At 41.0% G+C, this 19,909-nt stretch overlaps 1 protein-coding gene across 1 annotated transcript in view; it reads right to left on the reverse strand.

Moving 5' to 3' along the window:
* Positions 1-3,385: 3,385 nt before the first annotated feature.
* Positions 3,386-19,909, reverse strand: part of exoc4 (exocyst complex component 4) — a 140,697-nt gene continuing 124,173 nt past the window's right edge. The window contains exon 20 of the mRNA XM_082510001.1: positions 3,386-5,368. Coding sequence (XP_082366127.1) covers positions 5,131-5,368 — 238 coding nt within the window. The 3' untranslated portion in view covers positions 3,386-5,130. The remainder of the gene's footprint in view (positions 5,369-19,909) is intronic.

Raw genomic sequence — 19,909 nt, forward strand, 5'->3', positions numbered from 1 at the left:
AGAGTTTTTGTTTTCAATTTCCGTGGCACTTAGACTTCAGAATAGGCATAACAAAATAAATACAAGTTTTTCTATGAGAGCCTCCTCATGCTCGTTTTGTGGACAAATTTGATCAAATTTACCCAAAAAAGTGCTGAATTTTATTAGTTTACATTATCATTTCATCTGTTTGCACCTTTAATTACTTACATATATGCAACCTTTAAAATCAGAATCAGAATCAGAATCAGAATACTTTATTGATCCCTGGGGGAAATTATTTTTTGTTACAGTGCTCCATTTTAAACCAACATTAAGACAAGACAGACAATACGCTAACTAAGAATAGTACAATATATACATATATATACATACATACATACATACATACATAAGTCACTTATAAATAAATAGTTGGAAAAGAAACATGTGTAGCTGTAGCAGCAAACAGTGTGTTAAGTGGATGCGTTGTACAGGGAGATGGCCACAGGCAGGAATGATTTCCTGTGTCGTTCAGTGGTGCTTTTCGGTAATCTCAGTCTCTCACTGAACGAGCTCCTGTGACTGACCAACATGTCATGGAGTGGGTGGGAGGTGTTATCCAACATTGTCTTTATCTTGGACAGCATCCGCCTCTCCGACACCACCTTGAGGGAGTCCAGCTCCATCCCCACAACATTGCTGGCCTTACGGATTAGTTTATTAAGTCTGTTGGCATCTGCGACCCTCAGCCTGCTCCCCCAGCATGCAACAGCATAGAGGATCGCACTGGCCACAACAGACTCATAGAAAATCCTCAGCATTTTCTGGCAGATGTTGAAGGACCTCAGTCGCCTCAAAAAATAGAGACGACTCTGGCCCTTCCTGTAAAGTGCTGTGGTGTTTTTAGCCCAGTCCAGTTTATTGTCAATGTGTACTCCAAGGTATTTATAGTCCTCCACAATGTCAACACTGACCCCCTGGATTGAAACAGGGGTCAAGTGTTTCCTGGTCTTCCTGAAGTCCACGATCAGTTCCTTGGTCTTTGCCACGTTGAGCTGCAGATGATTCTGCTCACACCACGTGACAAAGGAGTCGACCACAGCCCGGTACTCTGTCTCATCATCCCTGCTGATGCATCCAACCACCGCAGAGTCATCAGAAAACTTCTGAAGATGGCAGGTCTCTGTGCAGTGGCTGAAGTCTGTGGTGTAGAGGGTGAAGAGGAAGGGGGAGAGGACAGTCCCCTGTGGTGCCCCTGTGTTGCTAATCACCTTGTCAGACACACACTGTGGGAGACGTACATATTGTGGTCTTCCTGTCAGGTAATCAACAATCCAGGACACCAGAGAAGCATCCACCTGCATCGCTGCTAACTTATCACCCAGGAGGGTCGGCCTGATGGTGTTGAAAGCACTGGAAAAGTCAAAAAACATGACCCTCACAGTGCTCGCCGGCTGGTCCAGATGGGTGTAGACACGATTGAGCAGGTAGATGATGGCGTCCTCTGTTCCGAGACGAGGCTGATAAGCGAACTGAAGGGGATCCAGATGTGGTCTTACTATAGGTCGCAGCTGGTCCAGGATGAGCCTTTCCAGGGTCTTCATGATGTGGGAGGTCAGTGCCACGGGCCTGTAATCCTGGGGGCCACTGGGGCGTGGCGTCTTTGGTACAGGGACGAGGCATGATGTCTTCCACATCACCGGGACCCTCTGCAGACTCAGACTCAGCATAAACAGTTTATGAAAGACTCCACACAGCTGGGGGGCACAGGTCTTGAGGACAAGGGGACTCACTCCGTCTGGTCCAGCAGACTTGCCTGAGTGAAGTCTCCTCATTTGCATCTCAACCTGGTATTGAGTGAAGGTGATGGGTGGGGGAGGGGTGTCAGGAATCTCACAGGAGGCAACATGTGAAGAGAGAGGCTGGCACAGTGGTGTGGTTCTGGATTCCAGGCTGACTGCAGGTGAGGTTGTGGGGGTGGGAGCAGACACTGTGGTGTCGAATCTATTGAAAAACAGATTCAACTCGTCGGCTCTATTCTCACCTCCCTCAGCTCCCCTGCTGTTGGTTGGCCTGAATCCAGTGATGGTCTTCATGCCCCTCCACACCTCTCTCATGCTGTTCTGCTGGAGTTTCCACTCCAGCTTCCTCCTGTAATTGTCCTTAGCCTCTCTGATCTTGTCCTTTAGTAACACCTGGATCTTCCTCACCTCCTCTTTGTTGCCCCCTCTGAAAGCCCTCTTCTTGTTGTTGAGGAGGGCTTTGATGTCCTTAGTCACCCACGGCTTGTTATTTGGGTAACAATGAACAGTCTGAGCTGGAACAATGGAGTCGGTGCAGAAAGTTATGTAGCCTGTGATACACTCAGTAAGCCCATTGATGTCCTTGGCGTGAGGCTCACAGAGCGTTTCCCAGTCGGTCACCTCGAAACAGCCCTGTAGTTCCGCTATTGCCTCCTCTGACCACCTCCTAACAGTCCTGGTGGTCACAGGTTCCCTCCTCACAATTGGCACATAGCGGGGGGTGAGGTGAATCAGGTTATGATCTGACCTACCAAGTGGGGGGAGGGAGGAGGAGCTGTATGCATCCTTGACGTTAGCATACAGTAAGTCTAAAGTTTTCTCTCCCCTGGTGGGACAGTCCACATATTGTTTGAATGTTGGTAGTGTATTGTCCAGTGATACATGGTTGAAGTCACCCGAGATCACAATAAAGGAACTCGGGTGCTGAGTCTGTAGCCGAGCTATGGCAGAGTGGATAGTGTCACATGCAGCTGTGGGGTTAGCAGAGGGGGGAACATAGACAGCCACCAAGATGACGTGAGAGAATTCCCTGGGTAAATAATACGGCCTGAGTCCAACAGCACACAGTTCAGTGTCCGGGCAACAAGTCCTTTCTTTGATTGTTATGTTGGCAGGGTTACACCACCGGTTGTTAACTAAAACAGCTAAAACAAAATGTAAACTAAAACAAACTAAAACAAATGTAGACTTGTATCGTCCACCCTTTCCCTTGCATTTGGATTTTGCATCAGCCAGGGCTCATTCAGAGCTATGCTAATAACACAGTTAGCCTTGTCAAATATCATCCTGTGCCAACAAGATGCCCACAACAACAAAGCCTTCAGATGATGTTGTTTGTACTTATTTTTCTGATTCCAATATAATACACTTTAGCATTCTGTGCTTAAAGCCATGTCACACAACACATCACACCTGTCAGCTTAAGGAAATCCTCGTGTGTGTGTTGGATCCGTCTCACTTGTGTGATACATGGCAGAAACATCCTCACTGCTTCAAAACAGTGACAGGCTGTCACGTGCAGAAGGTCAATGTGTGTATGAACTCCTAGCAGCTGAACATCTAAGAGTGGAAAATGCGACCTTTACAACCATGTAAGGAAAGAAACGTACACAGACAAAGACTGGAATTTGAAGAATTTATTTTTTAGTGTATGCACTGTCAAATTGTGAGTGCTTCATTTAGAATAGATACATTTCAGAGCATTTATGACACTTCAGAACCAGATCAAGAAATAGGCCTGGTAACCACTAAAGCCAGAATTCAATGCATTTCTATGCCAAACATAAAATCAGTTCTTTAAACAGATGTGCAAAATTTAGATCAATTGCAAAGAAAAGCAGGTGAGATACGGGTAACAGTAAAAGAACCTTTTTGCAAGTGTAATTCAGGAATAAAAAGAATGGACAGGAGTGGTTTTCAAATACATATAAGAGCATTATTCCAGAATTTTATGGGCTATATTTATGCAGCATAATAGTAGTCTAACAGCATCTGTGAATGGCACGGCCCTGACAGAGTCATTTAGCATTGAAATAAAGTTTTCCATGTATAACATTATAAAAGTAACTCTGAAGTGAACAGATGAATGAGCAGATTTTAGATTTTACACCAAGTGTACGTTTCAGAGTGGTAGGCGAACCACTCAGCAGCTCCGCAGTTGTTTTCCCATCGATCCCAGCCTATGTGTCATTATGATGGATTGCTCTGTGGGCTTCAGGGAGACCAGCGCTGGGCCCAGTGTATTGACAAGGCTCCCATTTCCCTCTCCCCCTCTTGTTAAGTACTTCTCCCCCAAGTTAATGAACTAAAAACAAGGAGGATTGTGGGGAAGGGAATGATTTGTGATCGTCTCTTGAGTTTATATGTTTAGCTCACTTTATAGGATTGAGCACATGCAGTTTGAATGGCAAAATAAAGATTCAGCATTGCATAGTTTTGGTTTGTACAGTCACATATGTGCCTTAGCACAAAAAAGCAGAGTCGTTCCACTGTGGTCTCTTTGTCCAATTTGCAAAATAATATGTTAATTGATTCACAACTTTCCACAGTAGTCGCACAAGTTTACTGCACGAACTATGAGGAAAAAAAAGATAACAGATTTTTAACAACCATAGCTATGATACAATCGTCAGCTAGGGAAATCATAGGGGACCAACCCAAATTGGCAGCAGGCGGAAGATGTGGCCTCATTCAGACAGTCTAATCTGGCATCTGTTATTGCAGACAGAATCAGTGGGCCCATGGGGCTGCCAGGAGAGGAGAGAAAGAGGTGTAATTGAGAGCAGCAGTTTAGATCTAATAGGAAAATGAGATGAGATGAGGACTAAGTTCGGGTGAGTGTCCAAGACAATCGCCCTTTATCTGGAGATGTAGTCATGGTGAGCAAAGCACTGTTAAGAGTCCGGGCGTGTGCGCTGCATTTATTATGTGATTTAAATAGCGGAAATTGACAATATAGGCTGCTTTGTGACATAGATACATGGACCAATGGACCTGCAAGGCTTGCAGTTATGCAAGTTGTCACCTCCCTTCCCATGTAGAGTCAGTCAATTCACATAAGCTCATATAAGTAAAAAAAAAATCCATATCTATTTGTCAAAACTTGACTAGAGTGTGTTTCATCATCATTAGGAAGTATGAAATGTAGATGACACACTTTCCATCAACAGATTTCCAGATCTTGTGTCTAAAGCAAACATCTTTTTGCGTTTTCTAACCAAAATCTCAAATCTAAAACACATCACGTATTTGTGCAACAAAAATTTGAAAGAAACAAAAACATGCCAGAGTTCATCGCACTGAAAAATGCATTGCTGTTCCCTTTCAATGGTCATCTCCCTCTGAATGCCACGTCCTTGCTTTATCATTACACTGTGGTGATCTTCTTATCCTTGGTGGCCTGTTTAATGGCGGCCTGCTCACAGATGATTTCCTTCAGCCTCTGTAGCCGGGTGTTTTGAGTGCTCAAATCACCTACACCTGTCTGACTGCGATGGAGTAAGGAAAGGGCATTGATGTACTCCAGCTCTGTGTAGCGGACACCCTGGTCCACCACCAGGTTCAGCAGCTCATCCGCAGTGTTGTACAGCATCTCATAGTACTGCCTGAAAGAAGAAGGGAAGGTTGTAAATCTTCAAATTAACTGGAAAAACAAAATGAGCAAAGAAAAGGATCCAAGAGAGGAAATCAGAGTGTGCAGATGTCTTCTAAGGTAACTGTTCACTCTTCTATCAGAGGTCAGTTTGCATATAAAATATCAATGTATTTCCAGATCTATTTTAAATGATAAACAGTTTGGGAACTTTAACACTGAATTTAAATCCATTGTGGGAAAAAAATTCTGGGGTTGGTGTGGAGATAATCTGTGCCAACTTTGGTGAAGATTATAAAAATGTGTCAGTCCAAAATCATCCAGTTAGTAAAAATTGGAAAAAGGTTTAAACATTAAATTGATAAACACACACAGACACCCAGTAATGGTACAGCTGCTCTGTCTGAACTGTAGACACCTAAATTTAATGGGTATTTTCTTTACCCACGCTCCGCTTCACCACCAACTTTCATAAATATCAACCTTGCAGTTTTTTCTAATCCTGCTAGCAGACAAACAAACTCTATTGAATACATAACGTCCTTGAGGACGTAATCAAGGGAAAGCAGGGGGGAGAGGGAAAAAGAAAACGCTACATGCAACAGTAACACTTTATAATCCTGTGTTATTCATTTTTCCAGGGCTGAATCAAAAAGAACAACAAGAACAAAGGGAAAACACAGAAGCCACACGTACTGCTGTTGCTGTCAGCAGCAATTTTCTGAAAAAGGGCTTCAAGGACCTCAACCTCCTGCCACTGGGAGTTGAAGGTAGAGGGAAACCATTCAACAGCTACAAACTACTGAGACTATTCTAATGAAATGCTGTTGACAGAGCCAAAAGCGGAAAGAGGCGTGCACAGAATTAATAGCTCTTTAACCAGAACTGAATACCTCAATGGGCCATTTGAAAAGGACCATGAAGTACACAATGATAATGCAGGAGCACAAAAGGAGAGCAAGTATTGTTGAATAAAACACACATTCACCTGCTGACAAGAACAATACACATACAGATCAAAAAATACCAAACACAAGTGAAGAGAGACTGCACGAACGTTTTGAGCACAGCATTTTTAAGATTTGTTTTAGGCGTTGACCTCTTGTGGGCGTGTGACCATAGACTGTATAACTCATTAGCATCAACTTACAGTACTTGGGCATTAATATGGATTTCAGTAGGAGTCTAGCTTGTCATGAACACAAAATACAGATAACTGTACAAAGAGGGCCTGGAGGTAAGCAAATGCACAGGAATTTGTGGAAGCAGGACACACAATTTTTCTTTGGTCAGGGGTAAAATGAGTCTAAGACCAAGATGCAGGAATCCTAAAGAGACAACAAATGTTACACTTTCATACGATGGTTGTAGACGCAACCAGAGCAAGAGGGCATAGGTGAGCTACAGTCCTACTATTGCATGTTTATAGTAACAATAGGTACTGTAGTCTTTAGTAATGGCCAATAGTGTGCACATGGACAACTAAGATCAGGTTAGCAACTTTTATGGAGCTCTGTATGGACTGCAGAAAAAAGCACAGGGATTTTAGTAGCAGAACATTTAGCCATGATTTAATACAGAAATAAATGAGATCAAACAAGTGAAAAATATGCTTTGTCTCTCTTTCAATTATATTAGTTTAACACCAAGTTTTTCTTGGAGCTCCCAGTGTCACAACACAAGCAGCAACATCCTGGGTTTGTGTTGTACATTAATACACTGAATAAAAACTGACTGTTTACTACACAACATATCTCGGTCAAGGACAGGTGATGGTCAGTCAACAGCAGTGGCTTCTGCTGCTCTAAGTAAAGAGAGATAATTACAAGGCTGACATTGTAATGTCTTGCAGAAGAAAAGCATGTGAAAGGTATTGGGGGTGTTGCGACTAGGCAAACAATGTCAGAGCCACCGATGTTTGAACGTTCTTTGTGTGGCCTTGATGAAAATTAAATTAAATGTGGATGTGGTTAAAAAGGGTTAAGCTCTGTTGTGCCAGAAGAAGTTGGAAGTAAATGGATTCAGATATTTCTGATATGGCTCAGTAGAAAGACAAAAAAGATCCTTTGACTCATTTGTTTAGCTTCACCACCCATCCCAGACCCACTCCTTTCTTGAGATGTTCATTTGCTATGCTAACGAGGCATTAATGAGCACTTAGGGAGCTTCTGTTCCAAGGTGTTTTATGTGCTGTCATTTTGGATATTCAACAAAAGAAAAAGACCTGGAAAGGTTAGAACGAACGAGGGAGTGCTTGAAAGACGGAGGGAAAAGGAAGACAACTAAAGAAATGAATGCAGAGCAGGGGTGCATAATGTCTGTTTTTGGCCTTCCACAGCAGGCGTTGGCCTTGATCGTCAAAGCATTTGCATACTGTCTCACCCTCTATCCTGCTTAAAGTCTTTTTCATGCTTTCATCCCTAAGTTCATTTAGTAAAGAAGCTTGTCAACACTGATGAGTAACACCAGTTCACTCCTTAAATGGAGGTAAGACAGATGAAAATAGAAAAAAAAAGAAAAACGGGTCTCATTTTCTTATCTATACAATATCTGAAACAAAACATTAGCTCAAGAGCAATCCCATTTCATTCTCTAGAGCCAGTGTTTAACGACGCACTTGAAGCAAATCGCCTCGTTATTTGATCTAATAAGATAAACAAATATAACCATAAATATGCACAGTTTTATTTGTTGAAGGGAGGCGCTTTGAACAGAAGGCTTTTCTCTTTCAAACCGCCATCCTTAAGTCCAAATGGAAAGCAGATCTGATTAACCGGACTGTTCTGAACAGAGCAGAGAAAAACAAAAATAGCAGAAATTGCACCTGACTGCTTGAAATTGTCTCTGTGTAATTTCCTAAAGAGGCAGAGACATAACCACTGCAAACATCTGTGTAGTAAACATTTATGTTGTTAGTTTTAGACACAGTTATTTGCTATGGTACATGATTCCAAAGTCACAGAGGTAAAGCTGAGTGGAGGGTGTAATTTACTCGGTAATGTGAATGTGTGTGTCTATCAGAACAGTATGTGGTGATTCTGTATAGTTTAATTAAGAGAATATTCCAGGTAGACTTCAGTAACAAGTTCCACATGCAGTGAGAGATGAACAGCACCCCTGCTAAGTCTTTGTTGGACATTTTTCTTCAGTCTAAAAGACCATCTGTCTGATACAACAGCAAAAGTAGCTGTGCAAATATGGAGTCTCTCCATTTAAGTAGCAGCTGACAAGAGATAATTGAAAACAATCTGATCGACGCTGTGAATACGGACTTAATTACAGCGTAATAGCAACTGCTATTCCTTTTGCAGTGATTACTCAAAAAGAGGTCCCATTGAAAATGTGTAGACAAGGCATGCCCCCAGGCAAGGCAGGCAACTGCTTGGGGAGGCGATGGTGAGTGAGTGCTGGGGCCTCTTAGGGCTGACAAAATGTACACTTATTCCCATTACATGCATGCATGTTTAAACAAGCCTAATGGTAACAAAAACAATTGAATCAATAAAATGATTCAATTGCTTTTGTCCTTCTGGTTGGTAAAAAAACAAACAAACAAGAAAAGGGGTTTTCCGGTAAGGAGGCAATGTGGGTGGACGTGTAAGGTGAGCGCTCCCAGGCTCACTAACCAAAACTCTCCAAATTTACTCGAATTATTACTCTGACAGCATTTCACACTAATGAAGGGGAAAACTGGTCGTAAACAGAGAGGCAAGACACCAATGAAAACGGGAAAAGTTGAAAAACAAACAATGGAAAGAGATACAGATGACGATAGCGACGATATGGATGGCCTGCAAGCTAGCATCCGCGCCATCCATGAAGAGCTAAAAGCTACCAGGTTGGACATGAAAACAGACCTGAAAAATTTCAAAGACACCTCCTCCACGGAACTTACGTGTTTCAGAAAAGATATTGATAACAAATTAAACGAAATTGCCAGAGACTTAAAGTAGAGTGGATGGGGCAGAAGGGAGGGTGGCGGAGGTGGAAGAGTGGGCTAACGAGGCTCTGCTTCAAGCTATTCTAGCACAAGAAAATATACAAGCTAAACTGACAGACCTGGAAGCCCGATCACGAAGAAACAACATTCGTGTTTATGGAATCCCAGAAGACACAGAAGGGGACAATCTACGGGAGTTCTTGGAAACATTTATTAAATCGGAGTTGTCCCTAAGCGATACTGAGCTGGGAATGCAAAGATGTCATAGGGCTCTCGGCCCGAAGCCACCGCCGAATGCCAGCCCCCGGTCAATAGTGATTCACTTTCTGGAGTACAGAATTAAAGAACTAGTGCTCCGCTCTGCTTGGAAAAAGAAAGAGGTCGTTCTGAACAGAGTGAGAATCTACTTTGACCAGGACTATCCGACTGAATTTCAACGGAAAAGAAAGTCTTACGCCCCCATCAGGAAAGTCCTTAAAGAAAAAGGAATTCGCTTCCAGACCCCCGCACCAGCTAAACTCCGTGTCTTCCTCAGTGACGGCACTGTAACTTATGATAGCACGGTGGAGGCCACGGAGGATTTGAAGAAAAGGAAGGCTCTGAGCTTCGCGGGAGAACAGACCCGATCCATGGATGCAACACGGGAAAAGCTGAAGAACCTTTCCTGGGAGACAGCGGGACGCTGTGATGCATATCAAGATGATGCTCCAGGCATTTCGACATGAACCAAGGGACACAGTTTGATCATGTCCTGAACTGAATACTTGAGAAATTCAGTTTCTTTACCGATTTGACTTTTCCTGGGTGAGGATTGACACTTCAGCTTTACTTTGAATATAATTTAGAGTAAACGTTTAGGTTTCATTTTACATCTAAATATATACTGAAAGTTATATGTCGGTCTTAAGAGTACTTAGAGATTAAGACAGTGTTCTGGGAGCGTACCTTCCTGGTTAGTTTGATTGTTTGATTACTTCTTATTTTGTGGTATTTAGTTTATGCATAACCTCAGGAGACGTCACTTTACACAAGAGAGGCCCCTCGTGAAACGAGAGCTTTCCTCTCCAAAAGGTTTTTGGGGAATTCTGTTTTTGAGTAGAAACCACAGTTCTCTCATTTGTTCTGTTTTAGTTCAAGTTCAAGTTTCAAATTTTGACAAATGTATGTCTTGTGTGGGTGTTTTTGTTTGTTTGTTGTTGTTTTCTTGTTTTGTTTTATCACCCAGGTCTTACAAGGTAAATGCTTTGACTTATACAAGACATGTCATTTCAACAGTACAGTTTAGTAACCCTTAATGTTAATGGGTTACAAAACCCAGTTAAAAAAGGTAAACTCTTTGCTAAAATGAAAAAAGAAGGCCATCATATAATTTTTTGGCAGGAGACCCACCTAACCAAAAAGGGGCATGAAAAACGTAAGTACCCCAGATTTAAAAACATATTTTATTCATCAAAAACAAAGGGACCCAATAGGGGAGTTGCAATTCTGATTTCAAATAAAATCTCTTTCCAGTTCTCTTCACAAATTGCAGATAAGGAAGGACGATATATTTTGGTAAAAGGAATTCTAGACTCTAAAGTAGTGACGCCACTTAATATTTACAGACCTCCTGGACAGGACAAATCATTAATAAGGACCATATTTGATTTAATTGTTACGGAGACATCAGGTGTCCTGATATGTGGTGGAGACTGGAATGTACAATTGCACCCTACCTTGGACTCCTCAAACTTATTAAAAAAGCAGAATCCGGAATCTCTTTATGTGAGAAAGATGCTTAATGAGGTTGTGCTGATTGAGAGAGAACTTCATCCTTCTTCAAAGGCATATACATTTTTCTCCCACCCGCATGGTGTCTACTCAAGAATTGACTGATTTTTTATGTGCAAATCAGAAAGACCGAGGATAATAGAATATAACATTGGACCCAGAGACGTTTCTGATCATTCGGCAGTACACCTAAAGATACATTTGGATATTAAGCCTAGAAACGTTGTATGGAGACTGAACACTAGCCTTTTGAATGACCAAAAATGTGAAGAATTTATTAAGAAAGTTAATGAATTTTTGGAGGTTAATGACAATGGTGAAGTGTCACCGAGTACCTTGTGGGATACCGCGAAAGCAGTGCTCAGAGGAAAACTAATAATGTGGTCAGCGAGGAAGAAGAGGGAAGAAGAGAGGCAACAGACTATCATGTCAAATAAGTTGAAAGAATTGGAACAAGCACATATATTTCCAAAATGGAAAGACTTGGAACTTGCTCAATTGGATATACCTCTACAGTCTTTACTGGGTGATATAAGTCTACAGAAAAAACATGTGTAATTTGCATGAGTGCACCAAAGTAGCCTTAAATACATGGACTAAACAAAGTAAAAAATTCAATTTAGAAAGGAAAATGCGAATTCTAAGGTGGGTAGGATATGATACCGATTTTACACCAGCACATTTGGATGGGGTGTTTACAGAATGGACTTGGAAGGGTATTACAGCATACTGTAAAATCTCTTTTATGGATACTTACAATTGAGACACCATTTTAATAAAAATATTAAAGTTGCAAGGGATTATTCTGAGGAGGGGGGGCTCATTGATATGTTTGTCGACACATATAAAGGTAAAATACATAAAAAGCTGATCTCGAAACTGTACTCATGTTTACAAACATACAGGACCCACTCCACCCAGTATGTTAAGAACAGATGGGAGAAAGAAGCAGATATTACACTTACGTATGAAGATTGGTTGAATATTTGTAAAATAAACATAACTACCTCTAGCTCCCCTCTTTGGAGGGAATTTTCCTGGAAGGACAGTATGAGATTTTTCATTACACCTAAGTATATGATACACTTAATGTGCCTTCCAGTAGAACATTATTTATTTTTGATTGATGTTTAACATTAGTTATCCTGACTGAGTCAAGCCTGCACAGCCAGGAGTGACCATCAGGACACCGACGGTTGACTTATCAGTGTAACTAGCAGGCTGAAAGAACATAGAAGCTAGGCATTACAGTATTAACACTTCATAACAAGTCAGCATGGTCTTAGGCATTGGCAAGCAGTATCTATGATTTCTTACCAACAGACCACAGAATCATTTTCCAAGTTAACTTTAAAAGAGCTCAAGCCCAGACAATGTGGTCATTAATTTCTTGTCTGACATCCATGAAGATCACTGGCATTTCAAGCTGGTTTCAGCCTCATCCCCTCTGTAGAACATTTTTGGACTTTCTGAATCTGTTAACTTAATTAGCTTATCCACTCCTCAAACACTCAGCCTTTCCAGGGTGCTCTTCTTTCACTAAATCATATTACTAACTTGTTGCAAATTAATCAAATTAGCTGTTACATGTTCCTCCAGACATTTTTATTTGTTTGTTTTAGCATTTAAAAAAAAAAAAAAAGAAGAAGAAGCAAAATTCATTCCCCTGTCTTATCATTTGACATGTTGCCTCATACGATTTTCAGATAAACCTGCTTAAATACTGTGCAAGTCAATAGCTTCCCAACTTTTTGGTGAACAGTGTTTTGATGTCTGTTTTGTACCATCTAATTATCAAAACAATCCCAGTGCTAAACTGTCTGCTGGCTGTTCAGAGTGAGTGTAAAGCTTCTGGTCTCTATTCAGTGCAGATGGAAGCGGGCTGGGCTAAGCAAGAGAAAGCTTAAGGTGTGTGTATGTCTATCTACCCATGTGTCTGAGTGATGTATGTTAGTGTGTGCTGAAAACACTTTCAAACAGTTCATTACCCAAGCAGTTGGAAGGCCATTTGCCAAACAGAGTAAGGGCTGTTAATAAGATTAAAATCTCTCAGTGCCCCACCATCAAGAAAGAACCCCTAGTGAAACACACACATCATAACACTCACGCACGCACACACACACATTTTTTGCCTTCTCCTCTCGTCTGAAACCAGTTAATGAAGCCAGCATTCTTATTTTTTCACACAAAACCAAAGTAAATTCTCATGTTGACTGCCATTATCGTTAAAGATTTTATGGGCTCCATCCTCGACACACACATTTACTTTCACTAATTTCCACCTGCTTCCTCCAGAACTTCCATCTATAAGGGCTATAATCAGCTTTTAGTAGCTTTTGTGTGGCTGTGTGTAAGCATCAACGTCCCTCTGTAGTGTGCTCTATTAAATTTTAATTAACTTCCCCTTCCCCCTCCTCAACAACGAATATTCTTTCAATTTACGATGTGGAGATGCAGAACAGGGCAGAGAGATGTGTATGTCAATGGCACAGGAGTTGTGGCGGGGGTGGGGGTGTATAGAACAAAAAGACAAAAGAGAAGGAAAAGTGAGAAAAAGAAAGGATTTGGCGCAATTCGTTTCCCCTAATTTCTAGCATGCACAATATTAAGGCCATTACAGACTGCCTCTGTCAGCACATTTGGAACATCACATTAGTTAGAAGGGGGATGATGATGATGATGATGATGATGATGAGGAGGAGGAGGAATAATGGGAGAGTCTGTGGATCAACCTTTGAATAAGCTGGAATCCAAAGCTTGTTGCTGCAGTAACAAATACCTCTGACAGCAACAACGGGGCTTCTTGACTTTCTTATCCTCTTTATTGTCCTCAACAGTACTTTCACACTTAAACAGATAATGCATTTTTTTCTTTGTTTTGGCATTCAGGTATGGATCAGCAACTTTCTGCTCCCACTGATCCAACTGTTTAATATGCCATTAGCACCACACATGTGTTAAAGATCAGTTTTTTCCCCAACACATAAAAATAATAGTGACTCAAGATCAAAGCAGCAGATCTGTGACATCAGTCATTATTTTTGTGCTTCTTCAGCTATCTTTCCCATTTCTTACGAGATGTTGGTTTAGTTCTGCAGTTTTCTAGACAAAAAAAAGAATTCTTCAGGTGGTATACACTGGTGGATCCCAAACTTTTTGAAACCTCAGGAACCCGTCACAGTGATTTTGTTTTTCCTTGGTAAACTTTCAAGATGAGGCATTCAGGTGTAGGACAGCACCCTTCCCTTCTACAGGAAAAGCTGTAAGTCAAGTCGGTTTTACTTCTTTTATGTTGTTCTTTTGTAAATCTTCCCCTCACTGCTCTGACAGCAGTAATTTCTGACTGCAGTGCTTCTGGCAGACTTGTGAGTCGGAAACCATGTCATGTAAGTATCACAGCTGGCAACCATGAAGTGTCTTGCCCAGTCTTAGCAACACTAGAACTATACAGTATCTAAGCTTGCCAAGCCAAAGGGTGAAAGAAAATGGATCCTAACAAAAACAACCTGTGAATGCTAGCACTGATGCGTGTCATTTTCGCATATAAATACTGTTTTCAAAAGTGAGATGGCTTAGTGTGGATTTAATCTTAATACACTCTTCTGCCTCTTTCAGGCTCCCTCCCTTCCTGCGGTCTCCCTCCCTCCAGAGCAGTGCATTTGTCTTTCCTCTGGTAATGAGGAAAGGTCTGCAGAGACTTGAGACTGAAGCTTCATCAGCAAAGGCCGGTCTCATCATGCTGCACCGTGCACAACAAACACATACAAATAAGAGCATGCACACAGACGCACTCTCACTGGCTTCATCAGCAAAGACGAGTGTCATCATGCTGTGAGGTGCACATATATAAACACACGCACAGGCTTCATCAGCAAAGACCAGTCTCATCAAACAGCGTCTTGCACATGCTCGTAGAAAATGGGAGAAGAAGGGTGGGGCTGGGGGAAGAGGAAAGGAAAGAGAAATACAGTCCAGCAGAGGCAGTGCAGGTGATTGGACGATAGTATATTGAAGGGAAAAAAAATACTGGGAGAACAGGAAGAGAGAGCTAAAGAAAGAGACGCAAGGTGACAGGGGAAGAAAAGAAGACAGAAGCGACAGTGTGCCGAAACCAGGCCTAAGTACAAACAGTTTTATCTGTTGACACCCACTACCTCCTGACATGGCCGTCAACTGTACTTATTACCACATTCTTTGTAGATACACCAGCCTGTCACCCTGACACAAACACACCAGGGTTTAGAAACACACACAAAACCAACAACAGTTTATTCACCAGCACACCGGTTCTAAGAGGTGCACAGTAATCGTGGTGGTACACTGCAGGAGAGGACATAGCTTCTTGTACAATACACCCTCGCACTCTAGTAATTTCCAGTAGCAGACAGGTGGGTGCGATGGTCTGAACTCGGGGGCATCTCTGCACCGAGTCTGTCATACTGGTGTTTAGCCTTGCTATGGGCTCAGAGGCTTGCAAGTTTGCTAGGGATGTTATGACAGAGCTGCCTACATGGGTCAGCGGGCAAGAGATGTTTACTTTTGCTCTGTAATAGCAGTATATTGAGACAGAATAGTAGTTTTGTCCTGAATCAATCTCTGTGTTAATTTGAATGAAGTCACAGGAGTTTTCTAATGATCCTATAATAGAGAAGCTTCAAGTCCTAAACTACTGTATATGACACTGAATTGATGGTCTGTCTGATCTGAAAGAGCTGAAGCCAAAACAATTCATTTCTAGTTGATTAGCTAAATGACTAATCAGCAATTTTAAAGCAAGATAGAAGAAAATTAAAGCAGGTTACAACATTAAACCTTTAATTATATTAAACTTTAAAGGTTCTTCCAAAAAAAAGCAGAGAGTAATGCCTATGTATGTTTCGTTGTCTGATTTTTAGCGCAACATGAACAGCAGAACAAGCAAATACCATGTTTCTGTCAAAATTATTCAGAAAAAAGGTTTAAATTCTTCTTCTTTGGTTCCAACACATGCTTTGGATATTTTTCTTTTCAATATTTTGCTGAAAGAAACATAGAAATTGTTTTTCACTGACAGCAAGAGAAATGCTAAAATACTTTTTTTTTTTGGATTGGTTTCATTTCCTCTCCTAAGAAATACAGATATAAATACAATTTAAATCAGTTCCTCGTTAGGTAGGTAACAAAAATAAGGGGCTAATATTACCTTTAAGACAGATCAAATAAAACAAATAAAACAAAAACCTATCAAACAAACCACATGTCATTCTTCCTGCTGTTAGTGGAGGACAGAGTGCTGCTGATCCCATCAGTGTGTAAAATTTAATAATGAAACTGCATTTTAGCTTTGTAAACATGATTTAAATGTGATTCACAAGAAGAGGATTTGAGGTTTCTTGTTCCTGATAGTAAAATGATCATTTTCCACTGCTGTGTTGAAATCAAAAGGTTAAACAACTTAGCAACCATTATTTACTTTGATATTAAATCCCAGTGAAAGGCTAATTATATTAGATCTCTATTTAAGGTTTGTAAAAATGTTGCCAGGCAAAGAACAAAAATGTCTTCGTAGGCTGGAATGGATTGTTGCCAAGCAACACTTAAGTGTTTTTGAAAGTTTTCTAGTTGTACAACTATTGTAGCTTCTGGTCTTTTCAAAATAAAATATGCAGCAACAGCTCCACATATTTATCTAATTTCTGTCCTTGTCAAGAGACCACAGTATAAAGACAGAAAGAGAGAAAGACAGGTAGACACACAGGACAATGAGAGGTGATCAGTGCACTGGCAGGGTTGACCATGCAGTGAATACACCCACACCCATACACACCTACACACACGCACACACACAGATGTGACATTGCAGTGACACACAGGTCTGCAGCATGTTCCCCAGAACTGTTTCCTGAGCAGATGGTCTGTGTGTGTCCCCTTCTGTGCCGGTGTTTCGATATGTGTATGTGCGTGTGTGTTTGACCTTGACAGTCAAGTTGATATTGCTGCCAAATTCTGACTGAGAGACAAGAGGCCACTATAGGACCATACAAATACACATGGTCACACAAACACATACATACACACGCACACGTTTGACTTTTTTCACCCTGTGCAACATGAGCGATCGACATACTGTGGGCTTTCTCACTTTTTTTTATACTGTATACAAACATGGACTGAACCACAAGGTGGCACTGTTCCCCCATCCTTTTGCACAGTGAAAGAGAGAGAGCAAAAAGGCAAGTGTGCATTCTTGTGTGAGTGCATGCATGTGTGTGTGTGTGTGTGTGTGTGTGTGTGTGTGTGTGTGTGTGTGTGTGTGTGTGTGTGTGTGTTCACGCCTTCTGCAGTGCTGCTCTACCGGCCTCACCTTACTTTTTAACTGACATTGGTGCCTGTTATGGCGCATTAGTCCAGGCATAACTGGTTCCTATATATAAGTACACACGTAGATAAAATAATCAAAGATCACACATGCATTAACAAGCATTCACACACCTAAGAACCCCCCCCCCAAAAAAAATAAATAAATAAAAAAATTACATGGAAATAAGGAGAAGCATCTGCAGTTTCTCTGAAAAGCAGGCTTCCTGCTGAGATTACTTCCTTTTTAAGTTTTGCTCTTAATTCTCAGGAGGTGGTAATAAAATACTGATGAATATTCTAGTTTTACCCCTCTTTATCAAACTGCTTCTTCACTGCTGACTCAGGTCAGACCATGTTAGTTTTCTCAAAAACTTTACAACAAAACTGTTAGACTTTACTAAATGGCATGTGTACATAAATTAATTAAAAACAAAGAAAAAAAAAGATTTTTCAATATAGGCCCCAGCTACTAAACGATTCACTCACTAAGGTGTCTGTATTCATAAAATGCTTGTAGTACACTAAACGTTTAAATTGACATGTTTTTACCTTATTATTTTAGAGGTGGGTGGAATTTCACTCTTAAGATATTGTCAACTCAAGTAAATGCTGTTGATTTAAAAGAAACTGAAGGCATACAATCAGCAAAAAGTGCACCTCCACATCTGTAACTATGCACAGTTTTGTTATAGGAATATGTATTGCATATTTGTCTTTAAAAAAGGAAGATCTGGGTAGTTGAGAAGCATTAAAACATCAGTTGTGGCTTTCTGTATGCCATATATACATCAAGTTATTTCCTTCCACTCAAGATGGTCACTTCCACTAGGAGGCACAAGTTTACTTAATGCCCAGTCCATGTAAATGAGGTTATTTCAAAAAGCTGATAGGCTTAGGTATCTGTGCATACCCGATACATAACAGATGTGTGTAACCGACTCTGTATGTGTGTGAGTTTGTGTGTGTCTGTATGTGTTTGCAAGACTTGGTGTGTCTTGGAGCCGGAGGCCGGCCAATTCAAAAAGCCATGAATGCGTAAACAATGCGCTCTGCAATTCCCAATCAACACCTCCACACCACCCACGCCTTGTAATCAGACAGAGTGGGAGAAAGAGAGAAAAGACAGAAAAGCCATCACTGGCATGTCTCCATAATCAAAGTTGACAGAGGGGAGAAATAACATACTAATCAATGGTCCTCCACATCCAGTACAGTTCAGGTAATTTCAGTTTACTTATTTGTTTGGTTATTTTTTGTCTTCTTCAGGGGAAACTTGCCACTCTGGCACATTACAAACAATAGAAAAGCCCAAACTGCCAGTGCATAAACACCCAAGCACTCAAACACATAACACAAGAGAAGCTCATTAAACTTATAACATACTGTAAGATGCCCAGATGGCAGACACAGGAAAACACATTTTACTGTACAATGAGAATCAAATGCAGACAAACAGGGTTCCGAAAGTCACCTTAAAAGGAATAGTTGGTGCTGCTAAATGTGCTGAAACTCAAGTTGTTTAAGCATAATCTGTTATTCATTTTATAATACACTCATTTTCTCCTTCTTTCTTTCTTCCCATCTCTCTCTTGTGTTCATCTCCACTGTAAGATATTGTCTAACCATGCTGCCCTCTTCAAGTCAGTTCCATGCTTTTCCTTTCAAAGATGCCTTTTTGACAACTTCCCTTTACTTAGTTTTTCAATTTTCTTCCCCTCAAGCCATCTTTCTTTCTCCATCTTTTCCATCACCCTTCCTCTCACATACTCTCTGCTGTCAAGGACACAGGCTTCTCAAAGAAGGGGGGGAAAAATCATATGAATACAATGAATCACTCTTCTCCTTCCACCTTCTTCTCTCTTTCCTACCTCCTCCTCCCTCACTCCCTCCATCTTGTTCGCAAAGATGTCTGAGGTGCTGATTTCCCTTATGCCTGTCAGGGCAGAGCAGCGCTGGGCAACAGCAGTTAAGAGTCACAAAATGTAAATGTATGAATAAGAAAATAAACCGCAACAACAGCGTGGACACAGATACACAGTGTGGTTGACAATCTGTTTGACCATCTGTCAGCCTCACGCACTGACATAGTTGCTTTCTGAACTTGAAAACACTGTGCGAATCTGTGTGCGTCTGTGCAGGTGTGCTGTTAAAGCTGGACCAGTACACCGACTAATTTTAAACAGAACTGGTTATTATGATGACGCCACTATCAATTTCTGATTTGATGGATTCATAATACAGTTCACTTAATCTTTATCATTTATTTATCTTGCAAATAGTGGTTCTTCAAACTTGAGTAGCCATAGTATAAATTCAATGTGTGTTTAATGTCCTATTATCTTTAGTTGTGTGGCATGATATCTTTTTTTACCACTAAAACAGCAAAACCTATGGGGCAAAAAGCAACTATTGGCAAGAAAATGGCATTACAGTTTACACAAACTCAATATCTGCACAAAATATCCATTTCCTCTTTGTCCTGTTAAAGGCTATCAATCTTTAAAA

The sequence above is a fragment of the Aulonocara stuartgranti genome (genome assembly GCF_965226115.1).
Source record: "Aulonocara stuartgranti genome assembly, chromosome: 17".
In the NCBI taxonomy this organism is placed as follows: Eukaryota; Metazoa; Chordata; class Actinopteri; order Cichliformes; family Cichlidae; genus Aulonocara; species Aulonocara stuartgranti.